Here is a 22,588-nt window from a genome sequence, read left to right as displayed (position 1 = left end):
GGAAAGTTCCTGTCTGCAGCTTTCGCCAGTAAACTGCCTGTTCTTGAGTGGGTGTATTGTGAGGCGGGGGATATCTGATCCTCGTCCCTCTATGGTAATTTAGTATGTCAGAGTACGTTGGGATCACTGTCATGAAGTCCTCAGGATCTCTGTTTAGGTCCGCTCGGTTTGTATGCTCGCGAGCGATCCTATCTACCCTTTGGTTGCCCTCAATCTCAGTGTGCCCCGGTACCCAAAAGATGGTGTGTTTAATGCGTTTATTCTGTTGGCCAGCGCGGAGGAAGATTTGGAGCGCTTTTAGACCGATTCTGCCGTTAATGTAGTTTCGGCAGGCTTCCTTGGAGTCTGTTAGAATTATAAGGGATCTATTTGTGCGGTAGCCCTCCACAGCTGCTAGAGCAACAGCCATTTCCTCTCCCTCAGTTACCGTACAATCCCGTGCCGACGCGCAAGCGATTTCCCTATAGTCCGAGCCTATTACTGCCGCGACGACTCTTTGTTCTTTTTCCCTCCGTTCTCGAGGATATACCGCGGCGTCCGTGTATACCGTGTTCGCCTTGGTTGCTAGGTATTTTTCTACATACTTTGCCCTAGCGTTCCGCCTGGCTGTGTGTAAATTCGGGTCCATGTTTCTTGGCAGGGACCCTACCTTGATGGTACTGCGATACTCATCGGGTAGGTTTGCCATTCTTTGTTCTTCTATTTCAATTTCTTTATGCCCCAGTTTCTTTAGGAGCTCTCTGCGCGTGGTAGTCTGCTGGAGTCTGAGTAGCTGCGACCCTAATTGTGCTTCTTTGAGCTCCTCGAACGTGTTGTGGAGTCCGAGGGCCAGCAGCTTCTCTGTCGAGGTGTTGGTCGGCAGGTGAAGCGCTGTTTTGAACGCCTTCCTTATGATGGCGTCGGCCTGGTCCCGTTCGCCTTTGTTTGTGTTGTAATATGGGAGGGCGTACGTAATCCGGCTGATTATGAGGCTCTTAACCAACTTGACTGTATCGTCCTCCTTCATGCCACTTCTTTTTTGCGAGACGCGGGTGATCATACGTGCCACTGTGCCGTCGCTTGCTTGAGTAGGTTTATGGTGTGTGTGCAGCGTTGATTGCTCTGCACCCACATTCCCAGAATCCTGACGGCTTCTTTTTCTGGTATTTTTTGTCCTTCTAGGGTGACGCTGATTTGTTCTTCCGAGCGTTTTCTTTCCTCTTCTGACTCGCAGGAGCTCTGACTTCTCCGTCGAGCAGGCGAGGCCTCTTTCCCTAACACATTCTTCCACGCATGTTGCTGCGGCTTGTAGTGATTCTTCTTTTTGGCTGAGCGAGCCTTGGTTAGTCCAGATGGTGATATCGTCGGCATAAATGGCGTGATGTATGCCGTCGATCTCTTCCAGCTTCCGGGCTATCCCAATCATTGCAATGTTGAAAAGGATCGGTGAGATCACGGATCCCTGCGGGGTTCCTTTGTTAGGCGTGTGGAATTTGTCTGTCCGCAGGTCTCCTAACCCCACCGTGGCTGTTCTGTTTGATAGAAACGCTGTCACGTAGCCGTGGATTCTTCGTCCGCTATTGAGATCGTCCAGTCCCTTGAGGATGGCCGCGTGGCTGACGTTGTCGAATGCTCCTTTGACATCGAGTGCCATTATTATGTTTTCTCCGTTGTAGGGGATGTTGCTTAGAACCCCTTCTTTAATTTGTAGTAGGACGTCTTGGGTTGATAATTTGGTGCGAAATCCGAACATACTGTGGCGATACAGATCTTCATCTTCCATGTATTGTTGTAGCCTCCTTGTCACGATTCGCTCGTACAACTTGCCAAGGCACGAAGTGAGTGATATCGGCCGTAGGTTTTCTACTAGTAGCTTTTTCCCTGGCTTGGGGATCATAACTACTTCCGCATGTTTCCATTCCTCTGGCAGTGTCCCCGCTTCCCAATGTGCGTTGAGGAAGTTCGTCAGCTGTGTGACCGCCTCATCACTTAGGTTGCGGATTAATGCGTTCCTAATCCTGTCTGCACCTGCTGCTGTGTTCCGGGTCGATGCCTTAACTGCTGCGAAAACTTCCTCCCTGGTGATGGGTCTGTCTAGGTCGGAGTTTTCTTCGCCTCGGTATCTCTCCGTGTACACTTCGGGTTTATCTTGCCCGTAGCACTTTACACGGACTTTTTCCAGTAGCTCTTCTTCTGTCCCTTCAAATTGGTGTACTAGTCTTTGGATGGCGTTGTTACTTTTTGACTTCGTCTTGGTTGGGTCCATTAGAGCCTTGAGGATACGCCAGGTCTTTGCGGTGCTGAGGGTTCTATTCAGAGAGTCGCTAAACTTTTGCCAACTTTGTCGTGTGAGTTGGGCTGCGTATTCCTCTGCCTCCTTGGTAACCTCTGCTATCTTCTTCTTTAGCTTCTTATTTAGTCGTTGTTTCTTCCACCTTTTTGTTAGTCCACGCCTTGCCTCCCATAGCCTGAGGAGTCGCGAGTCCACCTCCGGTGTTTGCTCTGACCATTCGACCTCCTGGGTGTATTGTTGCTGTATTTCCTTAAGTTGTTTGCACCATTCCTCTATGGAGGTTATCGCCCCCTCCATGTACTTGCATTCTTTGCGAAAAGCGTTCCAGTCCGTTATTTTGGCTGTTCCTATCTTGCGCTTGATGTTCTCTGCTGACACTTGCGTTCTTATAATATAATGGTCGCTACCCAGGTTCTCCAGCAGGTTCTCCCACGTGGCTTGCCTAGCTCCCCTGACGTATGTCAGGTCTGGGCATGTGTCGGGACTAACGCTGTTGCCTAGGCGCGTTGGATGGTTTGCGTCCGTTAAAAGGGTGCAGCTTGTGATTTCTGCTGCGTCGCTAACTTGCGTACCCTTCTTAGTGTCTTTTTGATATCCCCAGCTCTGCCCCCTGGCATTAAAGTCACCCATTATAAGCAGGGTGTTGGATTTCGCTAGCTTGCTGGCTCCTATGAAAAGTTTCTGAAAATCCCCGTCATTTTGTCGCTGTGGACTGTATAAGTTTATGATAAAAGTGCTTTTTTGTTTTCCCTTTTTCTTTGGAATTATCTCTGTCACGATTTGTTCTATCCGCGTGTCCGGAATTTCATCGTGTGCTATGGCGACTAGTTGTTTACTAATTAAGTTGGCCATGCGATCTTTTTCTTGGCACGTGTATCCCTTGAGTGTCGGCACGGTGTTTGTCTCCTGCAGCGCGATTATGTCAGGAGGACTTAACTGTGAATTTATGAATTGCTGCAGCGGGCCTTGCTTTTTGCGGTAGCCTCTGCAGTTCCACTGCCATATATCTAATGTGTTGTTTCTAGCCATGTTGATTTATCGTTGGTTGTTGTTATACTTTGGTTTTCGGTGCCGAATCTTTTTTCGTGATAGAGTCTATCTCTGGCCTCATTTGTTATCTTTTGCGTATTTTGATTTTTTATGTAGTTGCGAAAGCTTTGATCTTGCATTCAGATCTTTTGTTGCATCAAATTCATTTGCTCCTGCATTTTTTGCATAAAGGATTGCATTTGCAATTCTATGGTTCCCTTTTCCGGCTGCTGTGGCTGTTGCTCCATAGTTGGAGGTGGAGTCTGCTGTCACGGCAGGCTACCCACCCTTTGCTCTCGCAGTTCCCTGATTAGTTCTTTGATTCTCTCCTCTAGTTGTTCTGTTTTCTTCCTACTCTGCTCTAGTCCTCGCCTTAGAGCCTTGTTTTCTTCCCTTAGTTGTTTAAGTTCGTTGTCGTTATTGTTATTGTCCGAGTGCGGAAACAGTGATTTGGGAGGGCCTGCCCCCCAGCTTACCTTAACTCCGCCCTTCTTTTGTTGTTGTTCTGGTTTTGGCTGCTGTTCCCACTGCCCTTTGGCTGCGGGTGGTGGCCCCAGCGGTGGGAAGGAGCTGTCCCTGGAGTGGCTCCGGTCCCGGCTCCGCGTTTGGCTGCGGCCCCGGCTCTGCGAGCGGCTCTGCTCTCCTTCTGAGCTCAGCCACCTGGGACGGCGCCTACGGCTCCGGCTCCGCCCTCGGCCTTTCTGCGAGGCTCGTCCTCGCAGCTCGTCGATGTTCTTGAGGCGCATCCGGCAGTCCCGGGTACCGGCGGCGTGTTCGCCTCCACACACCAGGCACTTTGGTTGGCACTGATGTCCTTCAACTGGGTTGTTTGCTCCGCACTGCCTGCAGGTTCTCGCTCCCGGCGTTGGCCAGACGTCCGAGCGGTGTCCTTGCGTGCCGCATACGTAGCAAAACTGTCTGGTTGGTCTGTAGGGGTATGTCTTGTATTCTACTGCGCTGAAGATGACCCACTTGGGAATGATGGGGCCGTCGAAGGTGATTAGCGCCGTCTCCGACTTGCCCAGCATCCTTGCCGCCAGGATCTCCACCCCTTGAGTACGTAGTCGCAGCTTGGATTCCAGTATTTCAGATGGTAATCCTATCGGTAGCCCGTGGATGACCGCCCGCTTTACGTCCCCAGGCATGGCCACGTAAGCGTTTACTTCGTAATTGATGCCGCTGTATGGGAGGTGTTTGATCTTCCTGATGACGTCCGCTACTTCTTCCTTGGAAGCACTTGCGATGACGATGTTGGACCCTGGTCGGAGCCTGACCAGAAAGTCTTCTTCCTTGAATTTCATCCCGCAGGCCTCTATGATGGCTTGCGTTGCTTGATATGGTTTCATGTCCTTGATTTTCAGCCCCCGTCTGGGCCGGATGATGATCTTCGGGTCGTCCGTCGGTAGCGGTGGCAGCCTCTGCCTCGGCTGCCGCGGCGCTCCCACCTTTTGTTGTTGTTGCAGCGCTCCCGTCACGCCGTCTTGCGTGACGCCGCTGCCAGCTGTGGCTGCCGGCGTCATCTTGTTATTGTTCTCCGTGGCTTGGGATGCTGTCGTCTTCAACATGACGTCGCTCTCTGTAGCGCGCTTGAGATTCTTTTTGTGGCGCCTGGAATGGTAGATTTGCCAGTTTTTTTCCCTGTCTTGCTGCCGGCTCGCCTCGCCCGTGGTGTCCTGCTGCATGAGGTCCTCTTCTGCGGCTCCGGTGCCCGCTTCCTCCGTGCTCGAGTGCTCGAGTGAGGCTCTTGTTTAGCTGTTTGTCGTCCACAAGTTCGCCCAAGATAAAGTGATTAAAGCACCGTCACTCAACTGTGTGTTACAAATCTGGTGGAGGTGCTGGGTATGATTTCAAGCCTTTCTCGAGTCGGAGAAAGGAGCCCGGACTCACGGCGACTTGGACCCATCGAAGTGACTCCTGTTCACAAATGAAGCAGTCGTCTCCTACGTGGTGAGCCCCCCGAGTTTTTTCCTTTGCCGGATTCTATCGGAGCGTCAGCATCTGCTAGCGGAAACGCTACCGAGATGACAACTCAAACCACGCCAACTCACACCGTAGTGAACTCACCAATGACGCCAGCACCTTTCCACGGTGACACATTTGAAGACGTAGAGGACTGGCTGGAACACATTAAGTGCGTCGCTGAATTCATTGAATAGAACAGACAGCGCAAGCTATATATATACGAAACGTGTACTTCACTTAGAGGACAGCGCACGAACGTGGTTTGAAAACCACGAAGAGACATTTGTGTTGTGGGATGCTTTCCGACAGGTGTTGCTGGCAACTTACCTGAGTACCGACCACAGGAAGAGGGCCGAAGCTGCCCTGCAAGCAAGAAACCAGCGGAACAACGAAAACGTGGTCATGTGTGTAGAAGACATGTCCCGCCTATTCTGATGAGCTGATCCGAACATGAGCAACGACAAGAAACTACGCCATCTAATGCGGGGCGTAAAACAGGAACCGTTTTCAGGGTTGGTTCGGAGCCCACCATGCACTGTCGCTGAGTTTCGTTCGGAGGTAACAACAATGGAAAGCATGTTGCAACAGCGATCAAGGATGTAAAACCGGGATATGAACATCCCCTCTGTAGACGCAGTTCCAGCCATCTTCAGAAAACGCGTGGAGGTCATACGAGAGCTCGTGCGATCTGTAGTGCGAGAACAGCTTCAGAGGCTACGGCTTGACCAGAACGCTCCAACGCCCTCTTCGCTGGCAGACCTGGTTCGTGAAGAGGTCAGACCACGTCCGGGAAGCACGGCTCAGTGCGCAGCCCCAAGCGCCACGACTGCGCCAACCGAGCGTCTCATATGCCGATGTGCGGCGGCAAACTCCCGGACGTGCTGACGTCGCCGCCACTTCCTCTATGAATAGCTCGATGCCTCGAACTACGCTGCCGCCAGCCGAGAGAAGATTCAGGAAGGCTGATGTATGGCGCAATTCTGACCGAATACCCCTCTGCTACCACTGTGAGGCTGGCCACCTGTACAGAATGGGGCACTATCACCAGGCAAGTCTTCGTGGTTTTCCGGTGAACGCACCTTGCCCTAGAAATGTGAGCGTCCATTTGAAATCGAAGATTACCTCGATCAAGAGGGCCATTTACGCATCGGTCACGAAGCCCCCACCCTTCATCAAGCTCCCCAAGACGCCGTTCACAGAGCCCGCGTCGGGAAAGCTAGAGTCAGCGACATGGGGAGGTAAGGTCGCTGCCGACGCGAAAAGAGAAGAACCTCCATCGATGACTCCGAGCGACGCCGAGGGTCTCAGACACCAGTGCCGTGAGAGCGATGTTGCTTCCAATTCACGTGTGTTTGTTGACGGTTACGAAGTGAACACGTTAGTGGATACAGGTGCAGATTACTCGGTAATAAGTAGTGAGCTTGCCAGGAAACTGACAAAAGTGCTGACTCCTTGGAAAGGGCCACAAGTTCGCACCGCAGGAGGCAGCTGGTGCGCGTAGTTTGAAATCATCTTGAGTCAATATTTTCACATTCTTGTTTTATTTGTCCACAATAGTGCACTGCGATGTCGCATATGATCACTTCAATCTCTCCTTTACTGAGATGTAGCTTTCACTTTGTATCTTCACATAATATTTATACGTAGCCCAACAGATTATTTTCATTCGCAAAATGTCGTGCAACACCTCCTCTCTGAATACTACAGCAGTTTCCCTATATATCTGTCTTATAACAGCAGCAACCACAGGCTTGTTGGCTGCAACTACAGTGTTCAAATTTTCCAGAAGCATGCTTTTGCATGTGCGTTCAAATTCCAGTCTAACCGAAAGTTATTCTGGTGAGCCTGCAGGCTTTTATTTTTTTTTACGCAAGGAGGCATGCAACAACGTCCTGTACACTGCCAAGGAAGGTGCTGTGTCATATGTGATACTCCTGGTACTCTAATACGCTTAAGGGGGGACACAGCTTTCACATCCCGAGAAATGGCCAAGAAATCAATTTCTTGAGAATCACATTTTCAGTTTCACACCAGACCAGAGGCCACATGTACCAGAAGCCCTACATCACAAAACGCCCGAAAGACTACAAATTTGGTGCTTTTAAAGAACTGAAGAGAAGGTGAAACTTTAAGGGCCGTGTTCTCAATATGTATTTTTGCATTTCTGCTCAGTTTCTGGAGCTGATTCCTTTGTTACCGTTTAACACACTTTGACTCCGTTTTTTTTTTGTCATATTTATTGGGCTACAGTGCAGGTCGTGACATTCTCGCTTTCTTATCTTGCCCCTTTGTAAGTTTACAATATGGCTATTTGTCTACCCCGAAAGTGTGCATGATGCGAAGGTAATATAAAAAATGACACTCCAAAAATATTGTTGCGAGAAAAAAAGAATGGCATGACCTTCACATGCATTTAGCTATGCAGGCAATACTTAACAAGCCTTCTGTCACGTTTTTTTAAGTTCCCCGGGCTCTCCAGAAAGTTTGGGGGAGAAAAATTCTGCTTATTAGAATTCAATAAAATTTTCTCATGATATCACTCTGAAACTTTTATGGAAGCATCAGGGTGACATTCTAAACATTTGTGCCAATTTTCATAAAAATCCATGAATAAATAAGCAAGTTGATTTTCAAAGCTACGTCCCCCCTTAATGAAGGCGAAGGGTAGAGCACCCCCATCATCACAGTGCCGATAGACAAGATACAGTGGCTGCATTGTCTGTCAACCTCTATTCCTGCCCTTGCTTTGTGTACAAAAAGTGTGTATCTACTAGCTTGACCTGAAACAGTAAGGGTGACGTGTTGGGCTAGTTCGTTTGGGTTCAAAGGTATTGGTCTGCATCGTTTTTATTGGTTGTTCTCAAGCATCTTGCCTTTTTTTGGAAATAAACCAGTTGTTGGTAGCTTAGCGGTTCTGTTGTTTCTATCTCTGTCTATGTCACAAATCATTCCGCTGAAGAAACATATCCTTTGACCGGACACCTTCGCTACATTGCCAGAAGTGAACTCTAGATGCACATGATGTAGTCTGCGTAATTTAAAAGGCGATGCACATTACGTTGCGTCTTGTGCGTTCGGCTGAAGAAAACATGCCCAATTCGTTCATCAGAAAACCATGGCCCGGACGTACTGGTCATGCAATGCCACTGAGCACAAAGCGAAGGCCCGGGACCACAGCTTCTTCCTTTGCTAACATGCCACCAAATCAGATGTGCGTCCACAAAGCCTGTCACTAGAGGACACGAAATGATAAGTGCCTCATTCACTCACTTGGTCAGGGCAGCAGCCGTAAGGCATGGTCTCGCAGCCACACCCGGCCAGGTTGGGTCCGCGGGCAGGAGTGCGTTGGTCAAGGCAGCAACCAAACTCTGTTGTCTGGCACGGACAGCTCGCCACGTCGGGACCCTCAGCGGGAGTGACATCATCGGGACAACAACCGTAGAGCATACGAAAGCAGACGCACCCTTCGAAGTTGGGACCGCCGGCCGGTGTGTGCTTGTCTTGGCAACAGCCAAATGGATAGTTGTGACATGTGCATCCGTAGTACCTGAGAGCAGAAAGGACAAAAAAATTCCAGACATCCGTGACTCTTTCATTCATTTTACTCAATGACTGGGAACTTGAAGTAGGGAACAAGTCCCCTACTTCTTGAAACATTTAGAGACTGCTACAATGATCTTGAGAATGCTGTGTTACGGAATCACAGGATGTTAGTCAACGATGTGTCGTCGTCATTTGATCATCGCTGTCATGCCACAGTCATCATCAACAGGCCATGGCATTCATAGTTGTATTTGGTGTCATTTTGTTAAAGTAGTGTCATCGCTGTTGTGCCGCTAACTTCTTTAATTTGTGTCTCCCTCATAAGCCTGAATTCATCCAAAGCATGACAAGCAAACAAAGAAACGAATAAGATCAGTCCATTGTCTAAATACCGTTTACAGTGAAAACGATTATGTGCATATATTTCATGAGTCAAGGAACAGGAGTTAATAAAGAAGCATGGAAAGAAGATAAAAAATAAGGAGATAAAAGAAAATGAGAAAGAAAAAACATATAACGTTCATTTCAGATTGGATGTCATATCACACAAAAGTGAAAGCACCCCCAAAAGTGAAAGCGTCCCCAAAAGTGATCGACCAAGAATATGGCCCCATATCACAGCTCCAAAATGCCGTATGACCAGTAAACACAACATGTGCTTCCTGCTTTCCGTGCCATTATATTTGTTTACTGCGACTGACCCTTGCCTTAAGACATAATGCTTTGTGTGCCTTCATAAAAGCTGCTTTCTTTTATTACTCAAAAGTGTCCACCAGGCGATACAGTTAAGTTAGCATTTTCTTGAGACTGGGGCACATGTTTTGATCGCACCTGGGACCGCTAGCAGTGGCGATGCCATCAGGGCAGCAGCCGTGCGGTGTCGTATGGCAGCTGCAGCCTGTCCGGTCCGGTCCCTGGGCTTCTGTCTTGTTGTCAAGACAGCAGCCAAACTCGGTGTGGAAGCAACAGCCCTCGCCGTCTGGGCCGAGGACAAAGGACGTGTTGTCTGCGCAGCATCCGTAGAGCGACTCGCTGCAGTTGTCGCACCCCTCGAAGCCAATGCCCGAAGCTGGAGCCAGTCCGTCGGGACAGCAGCCGAATGTAGTGTTTGTGCAGTTGGTCTCGTACCTGCGCGCAAAGAATGGTGAAAGAAGTTTTTCAGCATCCGTTTCTTGATGGGGTGCTACCTGTGGCTCAGTGATAGAAATTAGCATGCGTCAATCAGCGTTGTGGGGATGCGCGACTCTCACGCATCCCCTGATATGTTGTTTTCCCGCATAGCTCCCGTCTCCTGTAATCCGGCTTCGCCGCGTGGCTTGGTGCCCGGGGCAGTCGGTGTGGTTGAAGCGCACTGCGAGAGATGGCCCGACTGTGGCTCTGCTAACGCCACCTAACAGCGGGGTTACTTGGGCGCGAAAAGGAGAAGGCTCTTCCTCTTTGGCTCGGAATCGCCAAGCGGCGCGGATGTTCTGCGCGTGCGCCGATCCATGCTTCTGCGAGACCATCTCGTGAGGCCTGGCCCGGACTGGACGAACACGATCGTTCGAACGCGCCACCGTTCGCGTGACCGTACGCGTGAACGACCAGGCATTGGTGTCCAGCATGGGGCGAACATATTCGCTCGTGATCCGGGCGCGGTGAGTCGGACCTCCGCGATTTGTCGTGCGCCGAGCGGCATGTTTTGTGGATAGCAACTCGGCTAGCAAGCATTAGTCTATGAAAGGTGCAATAAATGCCCTTGTGACTGTTTGCACTACTGTGTTGTCTACTAATTCAGCTTCAATAGACTACTAATTCAGCTTCAAAAGTATTTAGAGGTGCATGTGCCTTCATTTCCCTCCTCCCTGCCACATGCCAATGAACATAGCAATGAACAGGTTCTTCATGAATATTCACCGTGCAGTACAAGGGTCATTGAAAAACTTCTGCATCATGTCTAACCAACTGCTGGCTGAAAGCTGTTCAGATTTGTTGAACATGCTTGTTACAATTTCGGACACAAGGTGATTTAGTTCTTTTCTTTGTGGGCACAAGTTTGCTTAATAAAGTGTTCCCGTTTATATTTATTTAATTGCTCTGTCTTCACCACATTCCTACACTCAGTGTCCATATGACAACTACATGCTACAGCAGGGCACGAGAACAGTGAATTGGACTGTCGTACCCTTCACAGCCTTCAAAGTTGCGTCCCAGTGCTGCAGTGACGTCATCGGGACAGCATCCAAAGGCCATGTTGGTGCAGATGACACAGCCCTCAAAGTTAGGACCTTCAGCCGGCGACTTCTTGTCAGGACAGCAACCAAAAATATGGTGCTCACAGATGCATCCCTCGAAGCTGGATGGACGCCGTGACATCAAATTCCGTTAGTACGAAGCCCTCAGACATTCCATAAAAAGCAAGACGGTGTACAATGGTTTAAAATGACTCCTATTTTCTTATGCTAAGCTCACGCAAATTTACCCGTACTCATAGCAACACATTCCTATGTTTCTTTGCTGGACAGTTGAGGGAAATGATATTAGGCTACAGAAGCATGTGCTATCAATGACACATACATTTTCTTTAAGTAAACTTAAAATGAGGACGCACTAATGCATCCGCAGGATTCTCCATTGCGCAACGGCAAGGTCTATATACTAAAAGGCAATATAAACGTGCCTTCGTCTTCATGAAAATGCAATTAGAAAAGAACACTTATTTGGATTTCTTAATTGCGTCAAAGTGCTTTTCAGATCTATAAGCTAAAAAACGATGCAAGGTGGTTACATACATAGCACTGGTGAAGTGCTCAGCGATCGAAACGTAATACGCGAAGCGCAAAGCTGTCGCCACTTTTTGTATCATCGACAGGCACTGGGGACACTGAGATTACGAATCTTTGTATCAATTGAAAGTTTGATAGCCTTTGTGATACATTGTGACTCCATTCAGCCCCTCAGCCATCAACCAGCACTCACCGGTGGCTTAAAAAGCACCGGCCACTATATGACCCAAGTATCACATTTTAGTCTCTGAGTGCCGTACATCTGCCCCAATTAGCAGAAAAGATTAACAACAAGCAGAGTAGTCAGTCTTGATAGCGAACTTTCAATTAAAAAACTAAGAGATAGCTGCAGCTCTATTCGATGCTTAAATCGACTGCTGAGTGCTTCTAACATCCTCCCTCGACCAACAGAGCTCATAGCTAAACAAAAGATAACTAGTGCACACGTATTGAACGATTGGTTGTTTTAGTAACTGCTGCCTAAGCAACAAGCTCAAATGAACTTCTGCTTTAGTCTCGGGAACAAACTCGGACCTTATGGTACACCATAACGCAGAGAGACACTCACAATGTCAGAACAAGAGACAGCCCAGGAGAATTATACCAGAAATCAGAGCATCAGACGGCACAGACGCTATTGTAGTCTGTTTCACTGCACTATGATTTATTATAATGCTAAAGGAGCAAGTCCAAGAATTCACAATTTTGTCGCCCAGGCCAAAGCAATGAGGTTGTCGAGCTCGCAAGTAGTGGCATACATACTTGGGACCCAATGCAACAGTAACGTTGTCAGGACAACATCCATGTGCTGTAATGTTGCAGATGCACCCATCAGCTCTCGCCGCAGTGACATTGTCATGGCAGCAGCCAAACTCAGTCACCACGCAGCAACCTTCGCCGTCAGACCCCAGAGCAAAGGTCACATTGTCCTCGCAGCACCCGTACAGAGACTCCGTGCAGTTCTCACACCCTTCAAAGTCAGGTCCCTCAGCTGGCGAGATTTTGTCTTGGCAGCAGCCATACTTGGTGGCCTCACAGCCTTCCGCACAGCCTTCAAAGGCCTCACCCGTCGCAGTGCTCACGCCATCGGGGCAGCAACCAAAGGTGGTGGTGCTGCAGTCGCTGCACCCTTCGAATCCTGCACCACTTGCCGGTGTCTTGCCATCCGGGCAGCAGCCAAACAATGTGTTCTCACAGTCTGTTGGTTCAGTCCCACTCCCTTCGACTTCGTCCTCACAACCAAGCCCGTCCGGACCTGCGGCCGCAGTCATGCCATCTGCACAGCAGCCGTGAGTTGACAGAGAGCAATTGGCAACCGGCGTAACCTGAAAGTAGGGTGGGCAGCCCTCATTGTTCGGTCCCTGGGCCACAGACCAGCCATCCGGACAGCATCCGTGCGTCGTTCCATGACAGGGCTCTTCCGTGTGCGAGCCCTTGATGCAGTTGAGTCCACCGGGGCCATCCGCTGCGGTCATGTTGTCGGGACAGCAGCCAAACTGAGAGTCGGCGCACGGGATGAACTTGGTTGTCATGACTTTGATGCAGTTGGTTTTGTTCACATCTTCGGCGGCCGTGATGCCATCTGGACAGCAGCCCCACTCAGCTGTGCTGCAGTTGACAAAAAGGGCTGCGTCAGTTGTGACCATGAGACAGCCCTCGTTGTTGGGGCCCTCAGCTGGTGTCTTGCCATCGTGGCAGCAGCCAAACTCAGTACCGTTGCAGAGTGACAGCTGTTGACAGCCCCTCCTGGAAGTGGAAATAAGCAGACCATAAGTTGGTAATTAAGGAGTACATCATAGGATTGAATACATTGCTAACATGAATATATAAATGCATACAAATGAAATGAACTACGATTTGCGCTTCACCTGGAAGCATGTATGACTCCCTGGGACACAGGCGCCAAGTGTTGGGACTAGAGGATATTGTTACAAACGTGGGAGATATTTACTCAGACCTGAAGGCAAGCACAAACAACAAAGTGACCATCACCTAGTCATCATTCTTCTCCTCTTCCCTTTACATCACTTTCTTTTCTCTTTTTATGCGCTGCCTTTTCACGCATGGACACAACTTGTTTATAAAATTGTCTTGCTTTGCTCAACTACAGTAGCTTGCAAACATTCACTTGTAACAGGCCTTCTGGTTGACTTTCCTTTTTTTTCTTCAGCATTTCAATCTACAATGCATGCAGAGAGTATCATCACTGCAATATAGTAACATAAGTGATAGCACCCTGCCCCTTTAAATTTCAGACTGCATGGATCATTTGCGTTAAGTTCCATTATTTCATGGCTTATAACAAGTTCGCGCGCAACAGATGTTATATGGTGGAAACCCATAGATACGTTCGTCACTGTTGCGTTTTATTGGCTTCCACATGGCATGTTCGATGTTCCAATCTAAATCTCATTCATTCCCCTGTATTATGATCCCGTTTGATGCGTCGCCATTCTGTAATTCTCCCACATTTTACGCTGTGTTTGAACCTGGCAGTCATGAAAATTTAGTTGTGCAGAGGAAAATTCGCTCTCACACATTGCAACAAGCGTATGTTGCAACAAGTGATCGAAGTTTGCAATAAGCGACAGAAGCTGCACAAGCCAGGCACTGCACAAGGATCGAGAGAAAATGTGCATGCAGCCATTGCCGAAGCACCCGAAAAAGTGTGCATCGGTTAAAGCCTATCGGAAACCATGCGCACAAGGCCAATTTCTCCAAGCACAGGGTTACATATATTTGGGGACCTGTAATTGAGTTGCATAACAACCAGTTCTCTTTATTCAGTTTCACTGCAATAAAGCCGTGTTATGCGGTGAACCATACGCCAAATATTGCAGTGAAGCTTATCATGACTGGAAATGGGCCAGTGTAGCGTAACGTCATACGTGTCCCTTATTTTACACACATGCACGAGCCATGCCCCTGTCGCAGTATGAGAGTCGAGACATCTAATAGTTGTACTTGCAGCCATTCAGAGCCGTTTCTGACACTTCTGTGGCGATTTGTGCCTTCCTCACTGTTACGTTTTCCTGACTGCTATGTCACTTTTCCACAGTCTCTTGAAGAATGGACCAAGAGGGTTCTACTGCGACAAGTGTCAGCAGAAGTGACAAAAGTAATAAAAGCCTCAAATAAAAGAGGTAAGCTCACCTAAATGGCCCTAATGCCGCGGTCACGCCGTCCAAGCAGCAACCAAACTCTGTAGCCTTGCAGCCACCTTCGACAGGAGTAACCTCGGGACATCCCGTGAAGCTGGGATCAGCAGGCGTCATGCCGTCAGGGCAGCAGCCATGCTTAGAATCCTTGCAGCCTCCCAGGAGGATCACTTCATCTGGAATGAGTTACATTCAGCATTAGTATCACAAGGTCTTGAGCTTAGTTAAAATGATCCTACGAAGCATGATCTTCATCATAAAACTGCTACTACATCGGGGCAGGGCTGTGAGAGTATAAAAAACATTTCCGTCAACTTTAATTTATCATTCAAAATATTTTGCATAATTATTTATTTGTCAGCACACCACCCTGGTGACAACCTCCTCTGCACTTTATAATCACACATTTACAAGACCAACAGATGCCATACTGGCTCTTTTTATACATCGATTGCAAATAAAATGGTTCATGCTCTTGTTCATATTCTTCTTTTTTTTCATGCAAGTGGTAATTTTTTGTTTTACTGCGCTTGCGCATATGCTCCTGGATTTATTTAAGCTCACAGTCTCCGTATAAATTTCAGTTGTAGGTGTGGTAATCATGCGTGTCTTTTACCTCTACTTGCGCTATATATTTCTGTGGTGTAGTTAAATGCGACTTAAGCAGGAAAAACTAGTGCAGTATGCAGGACATAAGGAAAGCACTGACAGCACCGTTGTCTGTCCCTTCCTTATGTTATTTTCGTTAAGCTGTTTTTTTGTACTGAAATCATGAGCCAAACAGCCCGAACATATTCACTTCCACAGTTAGATATGGTCAACATATACAAACACACCCAATTTTCTGTTTTGATGAAATGCAAAGGCTTACCGGCCAGTACGCCTGCTCCTAAGTTCATGTACTATTACGTTACACATCTAATGCAACAGCTAGGTTGCCGAATTACAGATTAGTACTTGTCTTATTCTTCCATCTCTTGTTTTTTATGCGGATATGTTCGGATTCACAAATGGTGCTTCTAATTAAAACGTGTTAGTTGCAAACCAAGAAATCCCCATGTTAAGTATTCATCTTTGCGGAACCATACATCATGCCGAAGACGAGTCATACCTTCGTCGCAAGCATTCATGTTGCATGCCTCAGTGTCAAAGGGCTTCTTGCTGACATCGCAATTCTTAGGTGCAGCTGGTTTCCCATTGACATGGCAAATGATAGTTCTTGTGCGCTGACCACCACCGCAGGGCGTTGAACACTGCAAGACACAAATAATTTGCCACAAGACAGACTTCACTGACACGCCACAATCAGACCCAAGACATTGTTCGGTGCTCTTTCAGAATGGCTTGCGGCTACGGAGTAAATATAGGGCATTTGAAAAGCAAATAATTTTTGCATCAAATTGAATCAGCATATTGTATCTCAATGTGGTTTTCTCATTTGACTTCCCTAGCATAAGTGCCTGAATCAGATAAAACAGCTTAAATATGTAACGTCACATAATGACATCCCTACTGTCATGATCCAGATGTATTAGAGTAGAACTTCATTCAGACGCTATTGGAAAAAAATAATATCAGAGAAGACGTACTAACCGGGAAAGCATACAATTCAAAGTCACTAAAGAATTTGACAGTTTCAACTGCAGTTTAAATCCAAGTAATGCGAAGTGTTGCATGAATCATTGCAGCACGAGACAACAACGCATGTTGAGCTGGTCAGGCCTGAGCTGCATTATAGATGCACATTGTCGTTCTTGCAACTTCCGCAAGTTCACATTTGTGCTCCTCGAATTTTGCCTGGGTCAGCAGCTTCTTCAAGCGGGGCATTTTGATTTGGCGGGAAGTTTCGACGTGCCCGGGGCATTTTGGCGGGAAGTTTCGACGTGCCCGCTCGGCACGAGTTGTTGCGGCACGGGACGCCGATGCACATAGGGCTGGTGGGACCCAAGTGGTCGGAGACGCACATTGTTGTTTTTCTATTGCGTAGTGTTTTAAGGCAGCAGTGGGAAACCAAAACGAAATCGAGCTGGTTCGCGACACCGTAATACCATGCCGCCAGAGCGAAACATGACTCTCACTTTGTGCTCTCTGTAGCAAGAAACGGCAGCATGCTTGGATTATCGCCTATTAAAAGCGTGCAGTACGCTTCCAACGGCAGTTCGCCCCACCTGCTGTGAAACAGAATGGTGGAGATGCTTTCGCAATAGGGTTGGTGGCAATAGCTGTGAATGCGGCACGCAACGACCACGGAGATTTGCTTGTACCAGAATAAGAAACCGAGTGTGCACCAACATTCTCACGTGAGAAGGGCAGGCGAGTATTGCGGGGAAGTAGCTGCAGCAGGCGATTAGAGTTCTCGTCGCTCGCACCTTGCGCATTTTCTTGTATACATGGGCCATATCTAGTGGCCCGAATACATATCATACGATCGCACTTTGGTAGGCTTGTGCGAATAGTGCTTTTTTGGTTCGAAGCGAATAGTAATTCTTCTCGAATAATTTCGAAGCGAATACTTGGAATAGTAGCAAGTAAAGAAAAGAAAGAAAAAAGTAAAGTAAAGAAAAAACGGCAGTAAAGAAAAAAAAACGGCAGATGGCTAAGGTCTGAGATTTACTGAAGGAAAGTAAACCCAATAGATTCCTAACATGGGTGAATACATCAAATCAAATTAATTCAAACCAAAATCTAATCAATGAACGTGTGACAATTGAGTGAATAGAAAGTGCAAATACTCACGCCAGACCACGCTGAAGTAACCCATTCTGTACCATCACAGGGTCGCAGCTCACAGGTTTGGTTGGAGGGCGGTTTTGTCGATTCGTCACAACCAGAGTCATCCTGGACCTCCGCAGTCTCACCACCGAGAGGGTTGATGCACACAACTTCTCGGATCTGAGTGCCTTCTCCACATAGACGGTCACACTGCAGGTAATCATCACTCAAAGTCAAACAGGATGTGAGGATTGAAAAATCATACATTTCAATAAAAAATTTGCTTGTTCATTTTTTATCACCAACTTTCTGGCATTCCACTTTTGAGTGTCTAACGTTAGAATCATGGCATTGTTATAAACGCAAAGAAAAAGATGAAGAATCTGCCCATGCTATGTGCATAGAATAGCAAAGGAGCGCTGACACCATACACAGGAAGAAAAATAAGTTTTGATTGCTCAGGCTTTTTCTGACCAATCGTAACGTATGTTCAGTCAAACGTATCATTTGTGCACTTTTAACATCTATGAACCGGTTGCAGTACAGTTAAGACGCAATATAACGAAGTCTGTAAAATTCGCGATTTCTTTCATCATATTTAAATTTCGTTGTAATGAAATTCGACCTTTTTTGCAAGCAAGTATTGACGCTGATCGATTTTAACTACACGGAAGGCCGCCACAGAAGTTGACAAATTATTGGGCAATCGAAAAAGGCTTTTTGAATAAGAAAGCAATTCATTTTAAAAATTTGGAAGTCGGCGACGAATGATACGGTTTCATACCACGTACGTCAACGATATCTCCACATCGGCGATATGAATTAAGCGAAGCCGGCCACAATTCCGCGTGCCTTCTGCCCCTGCAGCTAATAGCGTCGCCTGCACTGGGGCGGCGCTATCAGGGAAAGCACCGGCAGCAGGGAGCAAACGCTTCGTATGCCTCTCGCTCCAACGGGACACCAAAACTTGAGATTACGCAACCTCCAATACTAAACGCATGGGAAGACAGCTTACGTGGCGCCAGACCATCTCGGCAAGCCTCCACTGTGCCCACGCGCAAGCAGCTGCGTATGCGCTCAGCCGTGCTTACAGCCATGCACAGCCATGGCCGAGACGTGCGCCAACTAACCCCTCACTCCGCTTCCTAGCGCGCATTTGATCGCGTTACTGCCAACTCGCTCCCCTCCCCTTCCTTCCCTTTGCTCACCCATGCAGTCACCATCTTTCTTCCCTCACTCTCCCACACTTTCACTCGCACCTAAGGTACACCGAGCCCAGGGCATGATAGGATCTTATCGCACTTAGACTTATCGGACTTGTACGGAACATGATGCGGCTCCACTTCGACATTCAATCTTGCCATGCGGTGGGCGATTTGAGAGGTGCGTTTGAAAACAGCCGCTTGTAATTCAATCATTTCACCATCTGCGTTCGTAGAAGTTTCCATTTATTGTCTCAGCATTCCTCTGCGGTGGCAGTGAAATTTCGTTATGTTGAAATCATATACAAACACACTTCGTTATATTGAGGTTCTAAATACATGGTGTTCTATAAAGGAGAAATAAAAACCTATATACTTCGTTACATCGAGAATTCCTTTACATTGAAGCTCGTTATATCGAGGTTTAACTGTACTAGTACTATGGCAATATGAAAATTGTGTGCATACTTTCTGCACTTAACTGTATCAGTGGGAGACGTACTAAAAGAACGGTGAAGTACTACGCACTGATTGAGTACATTGAATTAACGCGTTGCAACTGTTATAGACAGAGCTAGAAGCTGGTGACCCATAGCGACATAACTTGGACTACTTGGCTTCGGTATGTGTGTCTCAACACTAGTGATAAACGTATCGAAATGTGCACGTGCAGATGCCTACATTCTAATGAATTGTCTGTTCCGGCAGAAGAAGTCGTACAGTACACTCCATCACTAAAGGGAACATCCTTACCAGTATAGTAGACTTCCGTTAATTCGACTCCGGTTAATTACATTTTTCGGCTAATTTGAACCCAACCGAAGGTTGGGTTCAAATTAGCCTGCTCATGCATTTCCACGGGCCTAAACTTTTGTTATTTCACTCCTACTAACTCGACCAATCAGCATGCACGTGCCTGGCGCCCATGGTGAGCCAAATAGCGGCTCCTTTAGTGGCAGCATGCCTCGGTGGAGCAAAGGGTACAGTGAACACACGTCATCTCTCGTCGAAAATGCCTATTTTCAGCCTGCCCTTGGAAGGTCTTCAAGCAATAAGAGTAGCTTACAATGTCCAGTATGGCATTTAGGCAGTTCTAAGGGTCATCTTTCTTTGTTTTTTTCTTTTTGCAGGAAAATTGGGCCGAGCAAATGCGTATGCGGTTGAAGTTGGATACAAAACTAAATCTGCACTCACAGTATTTATATGCTTTACCGCATAACACGGCCGTACTGCAGATAAGTCGAATTTAAAAAACTATGTGGTGAACCCTGACTTTAGAAAACTGGTTGCCATTGTGCAACACATATTAGATCATCGCCCAATTTTCTTGCTAAAATATCAGGTACATGTTGGATTTCTCCTTTATTTAGTAGCGTTAATGTCGTTTTTATATTAGTATTACTTTGGGCACATAGAAAGCGGGTGCACGTTTGATTTGGGGGCGGGTGAGAATCAGGCAAATACTGCCTAATGAATCATCAGTGTGTTTTGGCGCTCCTTGCGCATGCGGTGTAAGTTAACCTGCCGCATAACTAGATAAATATCTTCAATCTCGTGCGGGTCAAATTAAGGGAAGTCGACTAGAATAAAGCTGGCACAACTATATCATGTCTTCGCCTTTATAGAAATGAAGTGGTAGATATGATCCATCAGACGCTCATTTACAAAAATAACTCTGTGGTCATTCATGCCATATCTCAGCAACAATAAATAACAGAATACTAACCACACATTTCCTTTAAAAGTGGGCCATACTTTACGTCAAGAAGGCAGCATGCCTAAAAGCAACTACAGCAGAAATCATCTGTCATCACTGCTGCACTTCAACTGACAAAAACTGTACTGTAATGGTTTATTTTCTTTAAGTGATTTGCTTCAATAGCGTGATTATAACACACGCGAAAATATGAATGCAATTTAATATGCAGAATCTAATTCAATGACAACAATGATGATAGAGTGTAACAGAATCTACATAGTGAATAAGAACGACACAGTTTCCTCTGCATACAACAAGCCATTCAGAAGGTGGCAAAACACCCACGACAAAGTGGGCTCGTCACAAACCAAGAAGCGACGATTGCTCATGATGAACTGAGGCTGTCAAGATCCCTTAAGCGACTAAAACTTAAGATACAAAGTCCTTCAGGATGATGATGATTAATATAATCGGCTAGCTCGGTGTAGTTATGGCAGATTCAACTCGTCATTTCTGAGCAATCCAGTGAAGCTTTAAAGGTAACTTCACAAAGTAGCAAAGTTATATTGTGAAAATAAGCATACCGTACCAGTACTAAAGCCTTTTTTGGGAATTAAAGCTTCAGTGCTAATTTACATGACAGCTAGAGCACTCTTACAATGCTCTCAAATGACCAGTCGAAAGTGCCATTAGTGGTAGCGGTTGGTCAGACTTGCCTCCGTCCAGTTGCCCGCTTTCCAGGAGGCACACTCGGCATCGGAGCTACAATCCTGCAGCCGTTCTGGCTTGGGCCCGGAGGATTCGCAGTCCGAGTCAGCGGTCACCACGCCGCTAGCCCCGGTGCGCCGCTGGCAGAACACCAATCGCTCCTGCGTGCCATTGCCGCAAGACTTGGAACAGTCTTCCCACTCCCCAACATACCACCTGCATTGTTGAGGAAAAACAATGAAGAGTTGTTTTCAGCAAAGGTATGAAATTCTCTGAGTAGTTGAGATAGCTCTGTGAAGACAACAGAAAATGAAGGTGGAAAAAACCTAGGGGAAATTAACTTTCCTTGTTTATTTGAAATGTACAAAAGAAATTAAACATGAATAAGGTTTAAATTTGCGATAAGATTCACATTCTTAAAACAAACAAAAATGAAAAAGAAACTGAACGAAAAGGCAACTTGCCGCCGGTGCGAGCCAAACCCACATCCTTTGCATGGCATGCGCAGTACTCTACCAATTGAGATGCAACCAGGGCTATACGCCTGTTAACTTTATTGGGTATTGCATCTGTATAAATATATTACTATAGGCCTAGCCCTGGGACTGTTAACCAACGCCACTCGGAGGACAGCGTCTCACCTCTTGGATTACGTTATCCTTCTCTACTCAGGGTGTACTTTATTTCAAGTGTCGATTCAGTTCATAAAAAATGAACACCCTCCTAAGTGCAGAAGAACTTGTAAGGTGAGTTGTTGCTGTCTGCCAAGCATTATTGCTTTCGCACAAAAGCTAACAGATGCAATACGAAGATGTAAGCATGTGACGTACATGCACACACATGCACTTGTGCGTGTGTTTGTCGTCTTCTCCATTCAATATGCATGCCCTTTTGCACCGTAACGATAATTGTGTTGCACCATTTTCAACATGTCTTAGTGCTCTAAGGCGGTTAACGAATCACAAGGTCTACACATTTAATACCCATTATGTAATAAAACTGCAGCCACTGGCCCAAGATGCATGCAGTGGCATGTGAACTTTTTGTAGCATATTAAATTATGATGATAATCATGCTTGTGCTAGAAGTTACAGCAACAGAGAGTTGGCTAGCGCACGTGTCACCACTTCACTGAATAAGAAAAGCGTCCACTACGATCTCTCTCGTTGGTTTGTCAGTGTGCTCACAGACAAATAAGGCATCTGATAAAACTGAATCACACCCACATTCACAGCAGTGCAACGCAAGGGCAGAACAGAAGAGGCTGTCCCCTTGAGCGAGCTGAATGGCTCTCCGAGCCGAATGTTTATGCACCGGCCCATTTGCTCAATGTAACGCCTTCAGTAAACACACGGGAAGTCACATAGTAGTATGTCATAGGTGTCAGTGTTCCACTAAACATGGAATTCATTTTGTTCCCTGCAAATGTTGTGTGGTATATGTGACATTCCTTTTTGTCTGCGGGAGGCACCTTATCGGGCAAATGGGTCGGTGCATAAACATTCGGCTTGGAGGGCCCCACAGCTCGCTCAAGGGGA

At 47.0% G+C, this 22,588-nt stretch overlaps 1 protein-coding gene across 1 annotated transcript in view; it reads right to left on the bottom strand.

Annotated features, from left to right (window-relative positions):
* Window positions 1–21,547, bottom strand: part of LOC142588854 (uncharacterized) — a 70,743-nt gene extending 49,196 nt beyond the window's left edge. Inside the window, exons 1-9 of the mRNA XM_075700674.1 lie at window positions 21,537–21,547; window positions 21,059–21,266; window positions 17,466–17,651; window positions 15,841–15,982; window positions 14,725–14,905; window positions 12,334–13,317; window positions 10,971–11,141; window positions 9,638–9,934; window positions 8,534–8,810 (exon numbers count right to left, since the gene is read on the bottom strand). Of these exons, the coding sequence (XP_075556789.1) occupies window positions 8,534–8,810; window positions 9,638–9,934; window positions 10,971–11,141; window positions 12,334–13,317; window positions 14,725–14,905; window positions 15,841–15,982; window positions 17,466–17,651; window positions 21,059–21,266; window positions 21,537–21,547 (2,457 nt within the window). The remainder of the gene's footprint in view (window positions 1–8,533; window positions 8,811–9,637; window positions 9,935–10,970; window positions 11,142–12,333; window positions 13,318–14,724; window positions 14,906–15,840; window positions 15,983–17,465; window positions 17,652–21,058; window positions 21,267–21,536) is intronic.
* Between the last annotated feature and the right edge of the window lie 1,041 nt (window positions 21,548–22,588).

The sequence above is a fragment of the Dermacentor variabilis genome, chromosome 7 (assembly GCF_050947875.1).
Source record: "Dermacentor variabilis isolate Ectoservices chromosome 7, ASM5094787v1, whole genome shotgun sequence".
NCBI classification, from domain to species: domain Eukaryota; kingdom Metazoa; phylum Arthropoda; class Arachnida; order Ixodida; family Ixodidae; genus Dermacentor; species Dermacentor variabilis.
The sequence above is the reverse complement of the archived record's forward strand: the minus strand, read 5'-3'. Positions and strand labels throughout refer to the sequence as shown.